The 20,043-nt window shown below is 47.4% G+C and overlaps 5 protein-coding genes across 21 annotated transcripts; 3 read left to right on the top strand and 2 right to left on the bottom strand.

Moving 5' to 3' along the window:
- The first annotated feature begins 390 nt into the window (after window positions 1-390).
- On the top strand, window positions 391-3,142 carry LOC120656886 (polyubiquitin). Its single transcript, XM_039935088.1, has 2 exons — window positions 391-552; window positions 1,570-3,142. The coding sequence occupies exon 2, from the start codon at window positions 1,570-1,572 to the stop codon at window positions 2,947-2,949; it is 1,380 nt and encodes a 459-aa protein (XP_039791022.1). The 5' UTR covers window positions 391-552; the 3' UTR covers window positions 2,950-3,142.
- A 1,611-nt stretch (window positions 3,143-4,753) lies between these two features.
- Window positions 4,754-13,239, top strand: LOC120656885 (oligopeptide transporter 4-like). Its single transcript, XM_039935087.1, has 6 exons — window positions 4,754-5,387; window positions 5,517-5,614; window positions 11,099-11,680; window positions 11,791-12,043; window positions 12,177-12,359; window positions 12,460-13,239. The coding sequence occupies exons 1-6, from the start codon at window positions 4,857-4,859 to the stop codon at window positions 13,078-13,080; spliced, it is 2,268 nt and encodes a 755-aa protein (XP_039791021.1). The 5' UTR covers window positions 4,754-4,856; the 3' UTR covers window positions 13,081-13,239.
- LOC120656889 lies at window positions 10,908-15,047 on the bottom strand. 12 transcript variants are annotated; one of them, XM_039935098.1, is made up of 6 exons: window positions 14,659-14,971; window positions 14,206-14,534; window positions 12,437-13,100; window positions 11,781-12,026; window positions 11,595-11,671; window positions 10,908-11,495 (listed from the first exon to the last, which is right to left on the bottom strand). In XM_039935098.1, exon 2 carries the CDS (start codon window positions 14,524-14,526, stop codon window positions 14,251-14,253), a length of 276 nt encoding a protein of 91 aa, XP_039791032.1. In that variant the 5' UTR covers window positions 14,527-14,534; window positions 14,659-14,971; the 3' UTR covers window positions 10,908-11,495; window positions 11,595-11,671; window positions 11,781-12,026; window positions 12,437-13,100; window positions 14,206-14,250. The 12 variants fall into 12 exon arrangements, with proteins under 12 accessions (XP_039791032.1, XP_039791035.1, XP_039791036.1 ...); XM_039935101.1 differs by having other exon boundaries at window positions 10,908-11,529; window positions 11,618-11,671; XM_039935102.1 differs by having other exon boundaries at window positions 11,618-11,671.
- Window positions 15,048-15,420: 373 nt separating this feature from the next.
- On the top strand, window positions 15,421-18,211 carry LOC120656887 (binding partner of ACD11 1-like). 5 transcript variants are annotated; one of them, XM_039935094.1, is made up of 7 exons: window positions 15,480-15,603; window positions 15,709-15,980; window positions 16,154-16,266; window positions 16,346-16,421; window positions 16,818-16,901; window positions 16,986-17,717; window positions 17,796-18,211. In XM_039935094.1, the coding sequence occupies exons 2-7, from the start codon at window positions 15,966-15,968 to the stop codon at window positions 17,901-17,903; spliced, it is 1,128 nt and encodes a 375-aa protein (XP_039791028.1). In that variant the 5' UTR covers window positions 15,480-15,603; window positions 15,709-15,965; the 3' UTR covers window positions 17,904-18,211. The 5 variants fall into 5 exon arrangements, with proteins under 5 accessions (XP_039791026.1, XP_039791028.1, XP_039791024.1 ...); XM_039935090.1 differs by having other exon boundaries at window positions 15,481-15,603; window positions 16,986-18,211; XM_039935093.1 differs by having other exon boundaries at window positions 15,481-15,603; window positions 15,709-15,935; window positions 16,986-18,152.
- A 315-nt stretch (window positions 18,212-18,526) lies between these two features.
- Window positions 18,527-19,448, bottom strand: LOC120656888. Of its 2 annotated transcripts, XM_039935096.1 has the most exons (4): window positions 19,367-19,448; window positions 18,909-19,120; window positions 18,749-18,816; window positions 18,527-18,669 (listed from the first exon to the last, which is right to left on the bottom strand). In XM_039935096.1, the coding sequence occupies exons 1-3, from the start codon at window positions 19,381-19,383 to the stop codon at window positions 18,749-18,751; spliced, it is 297 nt and encodes a 98-aa protein (XP_039791030.1). In that variant the 5' UTR covers window positions 19,384-19,448; the 3' UTR covers window positions 18,527-18,669. The 2 variants fall into 2 exon arrangements, with proteins under 2 accessions (XP_039791030.1, XP_039791029.1); XM_039935095.1 differs by having other exon boundaries at window positions 18,545-18,816.
- Between the last annotated feature and the right edge of the window lie 595 nt (window positions 19,449-20,043).

Here is a 20,043-nt window from a genome sequence, read left to right as displayed (position 1 = left end):
GATCGGTGGAGCCGGGAGCCCGGCGCGCCAACGGGCAACAGTGCCAACGGCCCCCTGCTGTCCGTGCGGCTCGGGACAACTTGAAAATGGGCCGGCGTCGCCGCAACCGTAGTGGGCTCTAGCTGGATGGGGCCCCGGGGACACTAACTATATCTATAATTGGGGGTCCTCTGCACGCCCGCCCAACCGTCTCGCGTGAATTTTTTGCGCTGGTGGGCTTCGGAGCACAAAACATGGGCCTGAGCACAAAACCTACGGCCCGGACTGTGGTCGAAGAGACCGGATCCTCCTCGTGAATTCTGGAAGCCAGCCACGAGCGACCGACACCGACGCGGAGTCGTGGTCCACCAAGGCACGCCACGAGCCCACGAGGCCACGACCCGCCTCCGGCCTCTCCCTCAAGACATAAATATCCTCCCATCGCGCGCCGAGAGGCTCAGATCAGATTTCCGATCACCCCAGTTCCGTCCCCGATCTCGTGTTCGCTCGTGTCGCGGTTTCCAGGGACGCCTCCGGCTCGTCGCTCCGCAGAGATCTCCGCCCCCCCACAAGGTATCGACCCAGCTCCTTGCTCCGATCCCCAATCTGCTAGAGATGCTGCTCGCGGTTTGAACCGATCTAGCCTAGGGTTTCTCGAGTGGCTCAGTTGTTTGTGATTTGCTTGTTAATGCACCTCATCGTTTATGCCTGGAGCAATCGAGGATTTGTGTGCGGCGTCGGCGCTACGGATTGATTTTAGAATTTAGATTAGGGTCATTTTGTTCTTGGTGGCGTTCGCTGCCTACCGACTAGTTTTTTTAATATTCATCTACAAATTACTTACGATTCTGGTCCAATACTCATGTCGTGACATGCTTGGTCCTGGTGCCGCCGTGACATGCTTTTGGTACAATCTTATAGGCGTATTGGGACAGGTAGATGTAGTGCTATTGGTTGTGTAGATCTGTGATACTTTTTTCTGTTCCCGCTGGTCTAAAAGTGCTTTTTTTTCTGAGAATCATGGAAGATGAGACTCCTTTGGTCATGGAGTTTATTGTGATTAGGAATACATGATTTGGTATATTTTGGTGATCAGATCATTTTATTTGCAAATGAAATTGCCGTTTTATTTGTGAATGGAATCATTATATGCAAATGAAGCTGGTTGAGGGATTATAACGCATTATGATTTTGTTTCTAAAATCTAAAGACTGCTATTAATGCTCCCAGAGACATAATAATCCATGTGTTCTACCTAAATTTAATCTAGCCCTTTTGATGTGGATGTATCTTTCCATAAGATTTGCTGGTTGTTTTCTCAGCATTCCGTCATCACTAGGAATGACGGAATTTATTGCCCTGTGTAATTTTGGAATGTCTGTCTTATTTTCGTCCTAAATTTGATCATGTTAGCCTGTTCAAACAAATCCTGTACAATATATAGTGGTTATCAGTACATTTGTGTCCTCTATGGAGCATATATATGGACTTTTGTGATGTTATATTTCAATTTGCTGAAATACAAACCATCTCTTTACATAAACTCATGTTTGCAAGCTTTCTGATTATTGTTTTCTTTGTCTGAAACAGATGCAGATCTTTGTTAAGACCCTGACTGGCAAGACCATCACTCTTGAGGTCGAGAGCTCGGACACCATTGACAATGTCAAAGCCAAGATCCAGGACAAGGAAGGCATCTCCCCGGACCAGCAGAGGCTCATCTTTGCTGGAAAGCAGCTAGAGGATGGTCGCACCCTGGCTGACTACAACATCCAAAAGGAGTCTACTCTCCACCTTGTCCTGCGTCTGAGGGGTGGCATGCAGATTTTTGTCAAGACACTCACAGGGAAGACGATCACTCTTGAGGTTGAGAGCTCCGACACCATTGACAATGTCAAGGCCAAGATTCAGGATAAGGAGGGCATCCCCCCAGACCAGCAGAGGCTCATCTTTGCTGGCAAGCAGCTTGAGGATGGTCGTACACTAGCTGACTATAACATCCAGAAGGAGTCCACCCTCCACCTTGTTCTGCGTCTGAGGGGTGGCATGCAGATATTTGTGAAGACCCTCACTGGGAAGACCATAACTCTTGAGGTTGAAAGCTCTGACACCATCGACAATGTCAAGGCAAAGATTCAGGACAAAGAGGGAATCCCACCTGACCAGCAGAGGCTCATCTTTGCCGGAAAGCAGCTTGAGGATGGTCGTACTCTGGCTGACTACAATATCCAGAAGGAATCAACTCTTCACTTGGTCCTCCGCCTCCGAGGGGGGATGCAGATCTTTGTGAAGACGCTTACCGGGAAGACAATCACGCTGGAGGTTGAGAGCTCTGACACAATTGACAATGTCAAGGCAAAGATCCAGGACAAGGAGGGCATCCCACCAGACCAGCAGCGACTCATCTTTGCTGGAAAGCAGCTGGAGGACGGGCGGACATTGGCTGATTACAATATCCAGAAAGAGTCTACTCTTCACTTGGTCCTGCGTCTCCGAGGAGGGATGCAGATTTTTGTCAAGACCCTCACTGGAAAGACCATCACACTTGAAGTTGAGAGCTCAGACACAATTGACAATGTTAAGGCCAAGATCCAGGACAAGGAGGGCATCCCACCAGACCAGCAGCGGCTTATCTTTGCTGGGAAGCAGCTGGAGGATGGGCGCACATTGGCGGACTACAACATTCAGAAGGAATCTACTCTTCATCTTGTCCTGCGTCTTAGGGGAGGGATGCAGATCTTTGTCAAGACATTGACTGGCAAGACCATCACCCTGGAGGTGGAGAGCTCGGACACCATTGATAATGTGAAGGCCAAAATCCAGGACAAGGAGGGAATTCCTCCCGATCAGCAGAGGCTCATCTTCGCTGGGAAGCAGCTGGAAGACGGACGTACCTTGGCAGATTACAACATCCAGAAGGAATCCACTCTCCATCTTGTCTTGCGCCTCCGCGGTGGCCTTGCTAACTAAGGGATCAAGTAGGTGTGTTCTGATCCGGAGTTGATGTGGTTGGATCTTGTAGTGTGATACCCTAGTACCTCGCAGTATTCTGTGTTTCATCATGTAAACTCTGCTATTACTTTTGTTTTCGTACTCAGTACTCCTGGTTTCTTTTCAGACACTTTACCAGTGTTGAATATGGCAATTATGCTCGTTCGTGTTATTCTGTTGGCTCTCTGTCATTGATTGCAATTCTTTCTTCCCCTGGCGACAATAGTTACTTTATTGCTCATTTGTCTAGATCCAGAAGGTACAGGGAGTGTAATATTCAACATGAATGCATTAGCTTGTCTTGTAATTGCGTTTGTTCTGCTAGTAACTTCTTTGATGTTTGCAAGTAGTCATTTAGGATATTCGTTTGTTTCAGTTTCTCATTTCTTGATCAGCTTTCAACTATGATGTTTACGGCTCGGTCTTGCGGGGCACACTAGCTTTTCTGATAGACCAATTTACGGGCATAGTTATCTTTGACATTTTTACTGTGCGGATTGTGCTTGGGTTTATCGTTGAACGTGTGAATATCACTGCCCATTTGTCAGTAGTGGTAGTATATAACTTGGGCAGTTATGGGGGGCTGGAGAATTACTAGCATGAAAACTTGCCGGCAAAATAAGCATGACTTCAATGAAGCTGGAAAATTGCACTAGCTTGAAAACTTCACTGCAAAACATGCTTGTAGCAGGTTGGCTAGTCTAGCACCGTAGCGCTGCAACTTCTCTGGGCACTTGATATTTAGGGAAGCTGTGATTCACAGCCTGTGATAAACCCAACCTAGCTGCCACGCCAATATTGGACGTCCTGCGATTCCTAGGACAAGAGAACATGGGGGAGAAGAATATCGCCATATCGGCCTTGGTACCCGCTGGTCAGCGGATAGTCAGATACAGCTCGCATTGCTGCATCTGTGCCTACCAGTGTATAAATCCGTCCAACCACCATGCTCAGTGCTAGCAGAATATTCAGTGCTCCTGAACTTGCATTAGAATCGAGCTTATCCATCCCCACCAGACGGAACTTCCCTTTGCGTCAAGGGCGATCCCAAATCCCCAATTTGCGCATCTTGAATCAACATGCAAGACCAAACGGACAGCTTTGGATCCGTTTCGTCTTGGCTTTCGCCATCGCGCGCGCAGCTCCCTGTGTAGGTCAAGACCCAATCTGAAAGCATGCGCTCGCGCTGCCTACGAAGTCCTCCCCCTCCAAACCTTCATTGCCATTGCCAGTAGCTGCAACAGTAACATGCTGTGTCAGTGGAAGAGCGAGAGAAAGTTGTTTGCAAGCCTGCTGAACAGAGAACCCGATTCATGGCGCGTCCATTGAGCATGCCCCCGTCGTTTTCGCTCGCTTCCTTGGACCGTGCCTGTGCACGGTGGTGATGCCGACTCTGGGGGTCTGCGGCACGTGAGAGCTATGGGTTAAGGCCTGTAGCTAGGAATGGCCACAGCCGCGCCGCGAGAGCCCTGCCTCTGCTTTCATCAAAAGCCTTGCTGTTCATCTTCTGTCTGGTCCGGTACGAGGAGTTCGATCGGGTGTTAGTTGTTCAGTTACGAATCACACTTGGCTTCACTAGGTTGGCACGGCAATCAGATTCCGGCCAGATTCCATCGATAAAATACTACTCATCCTTTTATCGCGTCATAAATGGCAGCCACATAGCACAGGTCACGTGACGCGGCGCCTCTCCCGGTTACCAAGCAAATTACACATTAATAACTCGGCGCCGCCGTGCTCGAAGCATCGATATATACGCTCCCCACGCGTGCGCGCCTCACTCACAAGCCGCGCCGCGGAAAGCTCTTCCTCGCTCGCGCTCAAAAGCGCAGCGACACGCGCGGGGCAGCTGGGCCGCCGGCATTATTGAATCCCGCCCACGCGCAATGGGTGAGATCGGCGCGGACGACCGCGCCCTGGCGGCGGTCGGCAAGGAGGAGGAGGGCGTCGCCGCCGGCGAGGAGGAGGAGGAGTCGCCGATCGAGCAGGTGCGGCTGACGGTGCCGTCGACGGACGACCCGTCGCAGCCGGTGTGGACGTTCCGGATGTGGAGCATCGGGCTGCTGTCGTGCGCGCTCATGAGCTTCCTCAACCAGTTCTTCACCTACCGGACGGAGCCGCTCATCGTGACGCAGATCACGGTGCAGGTGGCGTCGCTGCCCGTGGGCCACTTCATGGCCCGGGTGCTGCCGCGCACCAAGCGCCGGGCGCCTGCGCTGCTCGGCGGCGGCGAGTGGAGCCTCAACCCGGGGCCCTTCAACATGAAGGAGCACGTGCTCATCTCCATCTTCGCCAACGCCGGCTTCGCCTTCGGCGGCGGCAACGCCTACGCCATCAGCATCATCGACATCATCCGCGCCTTCTACCACCGCCACATCTCCTTCTTCACCGCCTGGCTCCTCGTCATCACCACGCAGGTACCCAGCTACCTAGCTTCTGCGAGGTTTCTTTAATCGTTACTGTTCTTACCGCCAACTAACTGTGGCATCAACTTGTTTTGTTCGTGGAATTTCTTGCTCTTGCTTCAATGGCTGCTTCAATTCAAGGTGCTCGGATACGGGTGGGCGGGGCTGATGCGCAAGTACGTGGTGGAACCCGCGCACATGTGGTGGCCGAGCACGCTCGTCCAGGTCTCCCTCTTCCGGTGAGCGCGAGTTTTACCGCCACACTACTTACTCTGCTTCAGTAAAACCAAAGCTGGTGCTGTGCTTCCTTTCTGTGTTCTTGCATTCGGTTTTCTAAATGTTCTTTTCCTCAATTACCGCGTTCTTCAGTTTGGTCAGATTTTGGTTGCCGTTTGCGGTTGGATTTTCGGAGGCTGGCGAGACTAACGCGTTCCTTGTTTTTTTTTAAATTTTACTGCTCTTCACCTCGGGTTGGTCGTTTGGTTTCTCCTTCTCTTACAGGTACAGCCCCGCCAGCTCGCGTGCGTCTGTAGCTTTGCTTGCATAGGGCATCTCGTTGTACAACTTTTAAGTCACTTTCTGACTTTTTTTTTGCCAACGAGTTAAAATACAGAGAACTGAGAACTATGGGCGCATAGTAAACTGACAAAACTTGCGATGGAACCCAAACCTAGGTGTTTGGTTTAGCGATCTTTGACGCTTTTATGTGAGCTTACCGTTTCCTGGAGACAAACATTACATAGGGTTGTCACCAAAAGCTTTGGTTTGACGTAGGAGAATCTAATCTGGCTGGCCGATGACATTAACAAGACAAAAACAAAGTTAAACGGATAAAATTTTAAAGAGGAAGAATCTTGAGAGCATCATGATCCACCTCTCACCAACTGATTCAAGAGTGGATGGGCTTTAGCACACCCCACCACGAACATGGTAGTGTGCAGGCACTGAGTGATGGATTACGGATTGGCCGCTGATGAGTGCCTGATGGAATCATCAATAATTGCAGAGAAAATTTCAGCTTAGAAATATGTGTCCCCACGCACCAAGGACAAGTTTGTTCGATCCAAAAAAGAAACGCAACAAATTTTGTTTTCAGACATCCATTGCTTGCAACACTTTTCCTTTTCGTATCAACTCTGGTATCAGTAGGCGTTATCCGGGCCGACTGGTATCGCGGTACATGGTTGAGTTTCTTTAGAAAAGAAAGCTGGGATTAGTGTGGGTTGGGGAAGATTTTGCCCTCGTTAAGGTACTCGATCGTCGCAAGATCTTTTGACGAGCCCACTAGAGAAAAGTGTGGCTCAGCTTTTGTGCTATACCTGTGCAGTGGTGACAGGTCATCGATCTGTACCGCAAACCTGCAACTTTACCTGTACTTTAAAGAGAGCAGAGTTTTGTTTGCCCTTGAATAGCAGCAGCTGCAGTTCAGTGTCCTTTTGGGGCTGGCCAACACTACAGGACTTGTATTTTATGTCGTAGTATTGTAGTGGGTAAAGATTTTAGATCATGCGTAGAGTAGCAATTATGGTATATAAGTAAATATACAACATTTTGAAGTAATGTAGACAAATGCATCGTTTCGCTACTTTCGCATAGATGTCATGGTGTACAGTCCTAATGTGGTGCCAATATTATTTAAGTAATATATTATTTTAGGTATCAAAATGGAACTATGATATTTTTTTACTATATTTATTGTGATGAAAGAAGGAGTAAAGTTATTTATTAGGGAGGGCACACAGTCTAAAAATGCGTATAATTCGACTTTGAATCATAAGATGGCATTTTCTTTAAGGAAGTAGTGATTATTATATTAAAAAATGATGTGTTGTTGTGGAGGTACCATAAAAAACCATAGAGAAATGGTGCTACGATATTATGGTTTTAGCGAAGTAGGATCTTTGCAATGTCCCGTTAATTAGAAACTCTATATGTGCTCATATTTTCTCCCTATTAATTTTAAGCTTGCACTATATGTGTCTGAGTTTTTTAGTGTTATTCTGGCAATAGTTAATTTTTTCATTGTTTGACTATATAAACAATATATTTTGTCTCTTATGCGTGATTTATCCTCTTAATTGTGTTTGTATTAGACTGTTTGTCTGACATTATCTTTGAATTTAGGTAACTGAACTATAGCAACTCAGCAGCACCCACTCCACTTGTTAGAGAAGAACCGAAAACTGAACTGGAAGTATATTTTTCCATTTTTTAACAAACGTGAACCTAGGTAAATCAACAACTTAGTTGCTGAATGAAGCTGAAATTTTGAGCACAATCAAGCATCACGTGAATAGCCTATTATAAAACGTTCATAGTAATTAGAGCAAGATAACTGCAAATATGTGAGTAAAGATACGAATTTCACACTAAAGATTAAAACATAGCCAAGCATCTACAACAAAAACTTTGTACTAAAACATGTCATACGATGTGATTATTGCATAGATCTATATTTGTGGAGCTCAACAAGACTGGATTTATCATTTTTTGATTTATCTACGAATTACAGAGCATTTATCTATTTTCAGCCCATTTAAGAATTAAAAGTAAAAGAACACTAAAGTCAGAGACTTTGCAACTGGAACCTTGAACTTCTAAGGAACTAACCCGCAGCACATGAGCACTATTTATCGAAGTCTAGATCTTTGCATTGGGAACCCTGGAGACTTCCCAAATCATTTTTCTTTCCCTTTCTTCTCCCTCAGGAACAGAGCGGGGGGAAGGCTTAGCGGAGCTGATACCGGGCAGCCGGCGGCCGCGCTGGCGGCGAGGGGTAGCGCTGGGGTTAGCCACATTTAGCTTGCTCCCATGGAGGGGCGAATCGAGTGCCTAGGGGACTTGTAGGCCCGCAGCCATGAGCAATGGCAGTCTGGATGGCGAGCACGAGCAGGCTCCAATGGTGTCGATCTTGGCCGCGGAAGGCCACGGCAGCAGCGGCGGCTGGTCGGCCAGCTGTCGAGCTACTTTGGGCTCGCGCTATCCCGAGGCCGGGCATAGCTTGGTGGGAGGCGGGCTGTAGTCTGCTGGCCATGTGCGCTGGCCCTGCTACAGCGGCGCAGCACGGCCGTGACTGCGGCATGGCCGAGCGACGGCCGCGAGGATGGCAAGAGGGAGGAGGGACGGGGGAGGGCGCGCTGGCGGCATGGCCGCGCGACGACGGCGAGGACCGGGTGGTGCAGGAGTTGCCCGCTATCGGGTTCGCGAGGATTCGCGATGGCTCGGATCGAAGATGAAGCGGGTGGGAGACCCGTGCCAAACCGCATTGGACGGACAAGATTGCCTGATCGCTTCATCCGACGGTTAATGGGTTATCGGGCGACGTGGCTTGATGGTTTGCCCGCTTTTGATGCAGGATTCGTATATAGAGACTAGTTTTCTTGACTAGCTCCACGTATTATAGTGGTTAGGTGATACTGAATCTTGTCAGCCTGTATTGCAGTGCAGCTTGTTAGAGGTTTATCATTGTTGTTTGATACCTCTTAACTAAACTGAAAGATCAGCATCCCTTCTATCAGAAGTCAGAACGCGAGATCCCAAAGCAATATAGCCCATGCTTGCGGTGGCATCGCTCTGACGCCTCAGCTTCGTCGTCGCGGCATCACGAGTCCCATTCGCGACGTTGTTTTCCCTGCATCACTAGATGATAAAAGGGAGGTCTCTTTTACCAATTTGGCAGCTAGTTTAGTGATACTTTGGACTTTGCTCAGCGTCCATATATATATTTGCTGTGTTCGTTTAGCTGTGGCTAATGACTGGTGCTGACTTGTTATGAGAGTATAGTACTGCTGATAGGGGTGGTAAAGGGCCCAACATTTTGAACTAGAAAATCTAAGAATCGGGCCCTAAAAGGGCCGGGCTCTAAACATATGTATTTTTGACTGGCTAGTAGCTAGTGGCTGGTGCTGATTTAGTATGAGAGAACAATACTGCTGGCTGGTTGGCTGACAAGGCAAACAAACAGAGCGATTGAAACGGCAACTTGTTGCATTGCGTGGCTAGCTGAGTCTCGCTCGCTCTGAACCTGGTTATCTTTATCTCCCTACTCCGTGTATCCAGACGCTAGACCAGACGATCAAGTCTCCGTGGCATAGAAGAAACTAGCCTTGAGTCCCCCGATGGTCTGCTCCGTTCGTGCCATGGGATCCAAAGTCCAGGATAACGTACGGGACGGGTGTGGGGGGACAGCGACGCGTGGGCGTTTTTTTTCCTGCTAGTTCTAGACGAAGACGAGCTCGCTTGGTTTTTCCTTGTCACTACTCACTGGAGCAGTACTACCGCAGCCAGCCGGCGCGATGTGAACGGTTGAACGAATGCACGCCTGCCCACACCCCGCTCATGGCTGCGAGTCTTCGAGGCCAAACTTGCACTGCGCAGCTCTGACCGAGAGCAAGTGGGTGGATTTCAGTAGCCGACTGCGCGCGCGTGGTCCAGGGGCGTCCAAGTGGCCCTGAAAAGTCGGGCGCGGCAGAGATCCGTGCACATGCTCGCAGACGGCAGACTCGCATTCCTGCCCATGCGTGTTAGGCTTGTTGGGCCATGTTTGAATACATGTCAAATAAGTTTGCACAAAAAGATAAACATCCGCATGGAGTACTAAATGAAGTCTATTTGCAAAATTTTTTTAAGGATGAGTGTAACTTTTCGAGACGAATCTAATGACTCAAGTTCCGTCTGGATTAGCTACAGTGATGCTACAGTGACCACGCTCAATTATTCACCAATCGTACGGTCAAAGACCTCATTAGTTAGACTAACTGCTACAGTACCATAGTTGTGGAGGTAATTTTGTAATTAGACTTTATTTAATATCCCTAATTAGTGGTCAAAGCATCATTTCTCTCTCATCAAATCTTTTCACGCCTAAACCAAACATGGCCTTGGGCTTGGATGTTTGCTTACGCGCTCTGAAAGAGACGCTGCGTATTACTGACAACTGATAAGAAAACATGCATTGTTTTGGCCATGTTTAGTTCCAGCGCAAAAAAATTTTGCGTTGGAATCTTATTAATTTGAAGTACTAAATGAAGTCTATTTATAAATTTTTTTCACAGATGTGTTGTAAATCGCGAGACGAATCTAATGATGCTAATTAATTCACGATTAATCAATAATTAGCGGATGGTTACTGTAGCATTACTGTTGCAAATCATAGATTAAGTAGGCTCATTAGATTCGTCTCGCGATTTACAGCTCATCCATACAAAAAGTTTTGTAAATAGACTTCATTTAATACTGTATGCATGTGTCGAAACATTCGATGTGATGTTTTTTTTTGCGTTTACGGAGTTTATGGGGTGGGAACTATAAACAGGGCCTTTGTATTCTGGTATAGCTAAACAGAATTTGAAATGTGATCTCGTAGTGCCGACCTGCCATTCCGCACTTCGGTTACTTAAGGTGATCACCTGTGTTATGTAGTATTGGGCTGCATACATTGTATAATGGGAGAAAGAAATATGAAGATTTGCTCATCCAAATTTCTGCACTGCTTCTACAGCTGCAGTAAGCAAAACTGTGAATCAAATACGATGAATTCTGTGACTGCAACTTTTCACCGTGTAATTGGATTCCTTAAAGTGAAACATAATTGATTTGTTTTTACAATGATACAGTCTGATTCAAGACCAGCTATAGTTACAGTACCGACTGCATATTTTCATGTTTTAGCTGTAGAAATGCCACTAACAACAGCTCTGATCATGTCCTCAATGTTGAACCAGGGCATTGCACGAGAAGGACGAAGCTGCCGCTGCAGGTTCGCGTCAGATCTCCCGCTCCAAGTTCTTTGTGGTGGCGCTCGCGTGCAGCTTCGCATGGTACGCCGTTCCAGGCTACCTCTTCCCGACCCTGACGTCCATCTCATGGGTGTGCTGGGTCTTCTCCAAGTCCGTGACGGCGCAGCAGCTTGGGTCAGGCATGAAGGGCCTTGGCCTCGGCGCCTTCACACTCGACTGGTCCACGGTCTCCTCCTTCCTCTTCAGTCCCCTCATCTCGCCCTTTTTCGCCACCGTCAACATCTTCTTTGGCTATGTGTTCTTCGTCTACCTGATCATGCCGGTAGCATACTGGGGGTTCAACCTGTACAACGCCAAGACATTCCCCATCTTCTCCTCGCACCTGTTCATGTCAAATGGCACCAAGTACGACATACCTTCAATTGTCAACAGTCAGTTTCAGCTTGATAAGCATGCGTACGAAGAGCGTGGCAAAGTCAACCTCAGCATATTCTTCGCACTCACTTATGGGTTCAGCTTCGCCACCATTGCAGCCACCATAACGCATGTCGGGCTCTTCTATGGAAAGTATGATATCTCAACTTAGTACAGAGAAAACAAACACATGCTCTGATTACGTGTGGCTCCTGAACTGAAATGCATGATTTTTCTCTAAAACGGGACATACCTATGTGCAGGGAAATCTACCGCCGCTTCAAAGCATCACAGACGGAGAAGCCTGACATCCACACAAGGTTGATGAAGAAGTATGATGACATCCCTGCGTGGTGGTTCTACTCGCTGATGGCACTTTCAGTTACAGTATCCCTCCTCCTCTGCACTGTACTGAAGCGCGAGGTCCAGCTCCCTTGGTGGGGCCTTATCTTCGCGTGTGGCATGGCATTCATCTTCACCCTTCCCATCAGCATCATCACTGCGACAACCAACCAGGCAAGTTGCAGATTAGCATGTTCTGATGTTTTTTAGAAAATAAAAATAAAAATGACAGATGCTTCAGGTATTGTCTTGCATTGTGATCATTTACGTAAAAAAAGTTGACAGACCCTCTAAATGCATTATGCAGACACCTGGTCTGAATGTGATCACTGAGTATGTCATGGGTCTAATTATGCCGGGCTATCCAATTGCCAACGTCTGCTTCAAGGTTTATGGCTACATGAGCATGTCACAGGCTGTTGCTTTCCTCTCGGACTTCAAGCTTGGCCACTATATGAAGATCCCTCCCAAGTCCATGTTCCTTGTTCAGGTAATAAATGGAAGTCCCTAATGCATTGTTCTTGCAAGTGAATTGGTGACATGTATAAAAAAACAAAAGGTACTAACCTTCAGGTACTGTATTTGCTTAGTTTGTTGGAACTATCGTGGCTGGCACGGTCAACATTGGGACGGCATGGTGGCTGCTCGGCTCCATCAAGGACATCTGCTCAGATTCACTCCCACCAGACAGCCCATGGACATGCCCTGGTGACCGTGTGTTCTTCGATGCATCAGTGATCTGGGGCCTTGTCGGTCCGATGCGCATCTTTGGGTCAGCTGGGAACTACGCTGCCCTCAACTGGTTTTTCCTCATTGGCGCAGCAGGCCCAGTTATTGTATACGTTCTCCACAGGATGTTCCCCAACCAGACGTGGATACCATTGATCAATCTGCCAGTGCTCCTTGGTGCAACGGCCTACATGCCCCCAGCAACGGCTGTGAACTATAACTCATGGCTGCTCATTGGCACCATCTTCAATTTCTTTGTGTTCCGGTACCGGAAAAAGTGGTGGACAAGGTACAACTACATTCTCTCTGCTGGGCTTGACGCTGGAGTAGCATTCATGGGGGTGGTGCTGTACTTCTCACTGACAATGGAGAACAAAAGCATCGATTGGTGGGGCACAGCTGGAGAACACTGTCCTCTAGTCTCGTGCCCTACAGCTAAAGGGGTGGACTTGGGTCCCGATAGCGTCTGTCCAGTGTTCTAAGTTTGGATCTCTAGGTACAGCTGCAAGATTAGTTGATCAATTCAAGTCATGTTGGGGCGTAAATTTGTATTGTGTAAACATCATAGCCCTGTATACTTATAGTCGATTTCGCAGAAGGAAAGATCTAAACAACTGCCAACAACAATGGTGTTAGTGTAACATATTTGTCATTTGGGCAATGCAAATGCATGCTAGTTCCAGAATGCTACAAATTTGCTCATCCCAAGAACATACCCTCCAAAACTATGTACCTGTAAGAGAAGAACAATTTCACATAAGGAAAGATCTAAACAACTGCCAATATCAATGGTTTTAGTGCAACATGTTGGTCATTTGGGCAATGCAAAGGCATGGTAGTTCTTGAATCCTAAAAATTTACTCATCCATTGAACATACCCTCCAAAACCATGCACCTCAAATGTACAAAAAGACAAAAGAGTATCAGTTTATATGGTGACAGCAGATTTACACAGCGAAAAATGATTTGCAACTACAATGTATATGTTCTGCAGGGTACATAGAGAAATTACTAGGGTAATGACACTGATTTAGGACATGCATCTACGCAAAGGTGAACCGTACCTTACAATAGCGCATGCCCTCTGGGCTCTGGCCTCATCCCCTACTGCTAAAGGCATGCTATGTTCTAGGCTAGGAGTCTAACAGCCCAAGAAATGGCTGCAATATTAGTTATCGCCACAAATTTCTGGTATGTGAAATACAGTTGATGGCACAAAATGGCAAAATCTTAACACTAGTGCAAATAACATTGATGTAAGGCATCAATCATTTGGGTAGCACAAAGTCATGCTACTGATGCTGATACCTGAATGCTACAATTTACTCAATCGTTGCAGAATGCCTCCAAAAAACATGCATACCAATCTCAAATTTACGAGAGCACCACCAGCTATTTAATAATTCAAGTGCCAGCATATTCACAGCTGAAAAACTTCTTCATTTCAATTTTGCAAGTTACAGTACATACGTTCTGCAGTCTGCATAGAGAAACAAGCCGACATATGGTACCTTACTCGAACAGACGACACCAATCTACCCATTTCGGCACGCAGAACAACCAAATTTTACAATTGTGACTATAAAGGAAGCTGAGAGATGAGATACCCGTGGGCATTGGGAAAAGCGACTTGCAAGACTCTTCGTTCCTCGCTACGGGAGGCGGCCGCGGTTGAGGAGGCCGAGAGTGTGGCGCGCGGCGACGAGGAGGTCCCTGATGTTGTGGAGCGACCTCTCCTCGGCGCCGAAGAGGAAGATGGCGCGGCACTCCGCCTTCTTCGCCAGCCGCGCCGCGTACCCCAGTGGCAGCTCCGGCGTGTTCAGCGCCCGCAGGATCTGCCGGTACAGAGACAGCACTACCGGCCGGTTCCGCGCCAGATCCTCCGCCGTCGCCCAGATCAGCCCCCTGCCACCGCCGCCCTTCGCCATCCTTCCGCCTGGATTCGCAAATATGCCATCGTCAAACAGAGGTAACCAGCTCAAATGCCATTCTTGAGACTTTGAAATTGATTTAACTCTTAACAAATAGAAAAGAACCTATCCTTCCTATTCGACCCCTACCTCTCTTTACGCCGTTGCAGCAGGAGCTCCTCCCCAGGAGTGCTGCACGCGGGGAGGGGGGCACGGCCTGGGCGGAGCTGCGCGGGGAGGGGCGCCGCGCCCTGGGGCGGAGCTGCGCCGGGAGGGCGCCGCGGCCTGGGCGGAGCTGCGCAGTGAGGGGTGCCGCGGCCTTGGGGTGGAGCTGCGCAGTGAGGGGCGCCGCGGCCTTTGGGCGGAGCTGCGCAGGAGGGGCGCCGCCGCCTGGGTGGGGAGGAACGCTGCAACGCGCTTGGAGGAGCTGGAGGCGGCGCACCTGGAGGAGCAGGGAGGCGGCGCTCGGTCCTGAGAGGCCCTGGCGCCCGATCCGTTTTCCGCGGGAGGAACGGGAGAGGAGGACGATCCGTTTTTGCCATCCGTTTTGATGAGGAGGGATGGAGGGGTAGAATAGGAAGGATAGTTTTTTTTCTTCTATTTCTTAAGAATTAAATCAGGTCTGAAGTCTCAATAATGACAATTGAGCTGGCTACCTCTGTTTGACGATGACAAATTTGCAAAACTAATTTGAGGGATGGCAAAAGTGCGAAACCAGATTCTCGATTCTCATGATGGCGAAAACACCAATTTCTCTTCCGCCGCCGTGTCCACCCCGCCACACCACCCATTTTTTGGTTGGAAATTAGAAGCGACGAGGAAGAACCGAAGAAGACTAGAAGCGAGGCGCCATTGGGCCTGTATCTTTGTGGGGAGTAAATGGGCTGACAGCCCATGATTATGCAACGGCCCAGGTGTTTGCGGTCCCACACGTAGCCACGTCATAGCTCTCCAGTTTTAGGGGAACCACCGGCACCAGCACTGCTCCTATGAAACCGCCACCAAAATGCGCGCGCGACGGTTCCATTTCTGCCCGCCCCATCTCGTTCCCGTTCCCAGACGGAGCGCGAGGCCGTAGGGATCGCATCCGCGGAGGTGAGCACTCAGATTTGAAATTCCTTCTGTTTGCGATTGAGCGTGTTTCTTCTCTCTCGCTGTTTCTTATTTTCCCTGAGCAAGTATGTTAGGTTATTTTCACAGGTGTATTTGGGGATCTTGATTAGGATCAGCTTGGATGCGGATTGATGCCTGATAGATTATGCTATATGGGCTCTTGTCGTGGTTCTCTGAATCTTGTCCATCGTTCTGGTTTGCGAATGCCTAGAATTTCGAAGCCTGCCCATTTGTAGATTCAGACATTTCAGATTTCCTACCAAAGGCAACACAACGTTCTCTTCGATTGAAATCATGTGTAATTGCTTCAAGTGGTACCGTTCAGATGCCCTTCACCAAAGTGGATGCTTGCAATTTATGTAAAGGAACATTTGTAGTCATTTCCTTTTTTCCAATTTTTTTCCGATGCTTAGCAACTTCATATTGAGATCGAGATACTTTGTCTGGGCAAGGAATGGATTGTGTTTTCTGCGTTCCTCCCACTCACTAGCTGTGTCAACCATTAAGCAAACTGCTTTTTTTTTTTTTGAAGGCAAGCATGACTGGCACAATAAAGGTCCACAATGTCTCGCTTAATGCATCAGAGCAAGATATTAGCGAGTTCTTTTCGTTCTCTGGTGACATAGTATATGTCGAACTGCAAAGGTTACTGCCATATGATCTCCATCACTCCATGATATCATTTGTACAAAACACACATAATTTGACCAAGAATGCTTTGTAGTTGTGATGAGCGGTCGCAGTTTGCCTACATCACGTTCGGAGATAATCAAGGAGCAGAGAGGGCTATGCTTCTTACGGTATTGGTTCTTCCATTGGTTAACAATCTTTGCTACAAAGTACCGATGATTATGCTGATCCAAATACGCTTTAACTGTTGAATAAGTACTGCGAATTACATAATATTATCTCCACTGATTTTGTTGACCGAAAGATGAGCTACACCAATGCTTTTCTTTTTCTAGCTTTTGAGTCATGTATTCGATATGAACATACAGCCTGCACATATGTTTTCTGCCATGAAACTGTGATGCCATGTGTAGTGTGTTTATTTTGTCTTGGTCACTAAGTATGAGTTTTTTTCCATCTTTCCTTGAATTTCCCTTTTGTGTCATAATATCTTTTCCTGTATTAATGATAAATTTTGTGACTTCGTACACTGTTTCTCTATCGTGCAAATCTGTGCTTTCGTGCAGGGTGCGACTATAGCAGATATGTCTGTCATCATCACACCAGCCACTGATTACAAGCTGCCGGCATCTGTTTTAGCTGATTTAGAGGTAGAACCATACCATAATCAAATCTCCCATTAGCAAATTGCTTTCAGCAATCTCAAACTCCTAATACTGCTTACGCATTATCAGTCAAAAAATGCTGGTGGCATGGAATCCGCCCTTCGGAAGGCAGAGGATATTGTCGGTTCTATGCTAGCCAAAGGATTTGTTCTTGGCATGGATGCTGTTGAAAAAGCGAAGGCTTTTGATGAAAAGCATCAGCTCACATCGACTGCAACTGCCAAGGTCGCTTCCCTTGACAAAACAATGGGCCTAAGCCAGAAATTCAACACCAGTACCATAGTTGTGAATGAGAAAATGAAGGAAATGGATGAGAAATACCAGGTTGCAGAGAAGACAAAGTCAGCATTAGCTGCTGCTGAACAGACTGTCTCTACTGCCAGTTCTGCTATCATGAGCAACAGGTATGTCCTTACAGGGGCAGCATGGGTAACTGGTGCCTACAGCAAGGTTGCAACCACGGCAACTGATGTTGGTGCGAAGGCAAAGGAAAGGATGATGGCCGAGCAGGAGGGAGAGCATCGAGACCGTGAACTCGAAAGGACTCATTTGCCTGAAAGCTCCGAAGCAGATGGGCAAGAGTGCAAGCTTCAGGAAGTCTCTGCAAATCTGGGAAGTTCTGAAACGACTCAGCAGGAGAGCAAGCACCAAGAGGGTGAAAGTCAAATGAGTAACGTGCCAGGCAACACTGAAATAGTTAAAGATCAGCTGAAAAATCAGGAGGGTGAAATCGCAGTGGCCCAAGAAAACACTGAAATAGTTGAGAAGGAGCCTAACCAACATGAGACTGAACTATGCAAGGCCAATATTCCAGACAGCCTTCTGATGGCTGAACAAACTGAGCAGGAGCACAAGCAACCGAGTGGTGAGTTTGCCAAGACCCATGTCCCTGGAAGCCCTGTCACTATTCCAGTCACCACGACCACTATTGATGGGGATTCTAGCAACAGTCCCAAGAAGCCTGAATCTGCCCAGGGATTTCTGTAATACATTACTGTAGATACAGGATAGAGTGACAATGATAGTTTCTTTCAGTTCTTGCTTTGAATCTGCTATCCTTCAGGCTTAATTGTTTTCAGGCAATGTTAGTTTTCCTTCAGCTCTTGATTTTGGATTTGCCATCCTTTAGTGTTGTTTTTAGGCAATGATAGTTTCATTCAGCTCTTAGCTGTTGAATGTGTCATCCTTCAATGATGTTTTCAGGCATAATGGAGGTGGTTATTTTCTAGTAACAATCATTTGGTGTTTTTTTGGTCTAGTTTTTCGTGAAGTTGCAACTTGAGTTGTCTTCTACAGTCTTTTCTTTGGTGATGAATTGTTTTAGTATCTGTGGCAGTACCTGTCCATTTCAACCTTGTTCTGAGGCTGATTCAACTTTGGGGTCCTGCTAAAAAAAGGCATTTTGTATGCAAAACATGTCTCAACTGGAAGGTTGTGAATTTGGACAGTTATCCACTGCTTGAAGTGTGGGCAATGCTAGGTTTGTTGGACCATCACACTCTATCAAGCAGGACCTTACATTGGACAGGATAGTTGTGCCATATGGTCACAAATATCAGCCATGGTGTGTCACCATATTATCCTTAATTATCTTGTTAAGACAACTCTGATGATAAGGAAAATGCTGATAGTTAGAATTACCAAGGAAAGAAACCAGTGGCATGAAGCCCAATGCTTTCTTGCTGGCTTATTACTGCTGGACAAGTACAGCTTTAGATGCTGCTCCATTTGAGCGCAAGATACATTGCAATATCTGATTGAAAATGGAAAATACTAGTTCAAAAAAAAAGGAAAACACTCCACGAACACGCATCTGGTAATTGCTAAGAGACCTATAGCATCATCTTCAACCTCCGGTTCCCGGATCTCACTCCGTCGCCGCCAGCGAAGCTCGACATATCTTGAAAGGAACAGAAAGCGAAATCGCAAACCTTTCATCAGATGAGCAAATCACACGCGCGGGGGCGCGGCGAGGAAGGGGTGGAAACGTACCGGAAGCGGAGGGGTCGCGCGAGCAGAGGAAGAGCAGGAGGAAGCAGAGGAAGGTGAGCAGTGGGATGAGGTGGATGGCCCTCTCCTCCCTCGCCGGCCGCGCCCTGTCGGCCTTGGAGTGCGAGGCCGACTCGTCCCCGGTGACCGCCATCGCCTGCGCCGCGTCGCCGGCGCCGTCCTGCTGCTGCTGCCTCGGCGAGCTCGCCGAGAGGCTGACGCCGTGTTTAGTTGCAAAAATTTTAGGGTGTAAAACACTGCAGTACTTTCGTTTGTATTGAGTAATTATTGTCCCGTCATAGATTAATTAGGCTCATTAGATTCATCTCGTGATTTACAAGCAAATTATGCAATTAGTTTTTTATTTCGTGTAGATTTAATATTTCATGCATGGGTTGAAAAATTCGATGTGACGGAGAATCTTATAAAGTTTTGGAATTTTGGATGCAACTAAACAGGGCCTGAGCTGCCTGTGCATTTTTGTTGGCGCGCGCTGGTGCGGGGCGGCCCGAAGCTTTTCGCCAGTGCGGTTGGGGGCGGGCGTGCTTATGCCTGCTAATGGGTTGGGTTGAAATGGGGTTTATGGGGTGAGTTTTGAAATGGAGTGTGTTTGGATGATTTAAAATGGGTTGTATTAGTTAATGGGATGGGTCGGGGCGGGTTCTATATAAATGCGGGTTGGGGTGGGTTGAAATGGATACTTTTTACAAAATAGTATAACTATATATAAATGTGGGTCCCACGTGAGAGCTGGACTCTAAAATTAAAACCACGTGTTTATATCAGAAAATTTTATCGAAATTGGCTGAATTTTGTTGGAGATGACTCAGTACGACTGGCAGCTACTCTGTGCAAAGCAGCGTGGCTAGAACTACACGTGGACTCCACATCAAGAGCCGGACCCTAAAATTAAAATCTCGCGTTCACACTATAAAATTTTATCGAAATTGACTGAAATTTGTTGGAGATGACTCAGTACGACTGGCAGCTACTCTGTGCAAAATAGCGTGGCTAGAACTATACGTGGGCTCCACATCAAGAACCGGACCCTGTAATTAAAACCTCGCGTTCACACTATAAAATTTTATCGAAATTGACTGAAATTTTTAGAGATGAGTCAATATGACTGACAGATACT

Source organism: Panicum virgatum, chromosome 1N, assembly GCF_016808335.1.
Source record: "Panicum virgatum strain AP13 chromosome 1N, P.virgatum_v5, whole genome shotgun sequence".
Lineage (NCBI taxonomy): Eukaryota > Viridiplantae > Streptophyta > Magnoliopsida > Poales > Poaceae > Panicum > Panicum virgatum.
The sequence above is the reverse complement of the archived record's forward strand: the minus strand, read 5'-3'. Positions and strand labels throughout refer to the sequence as shown.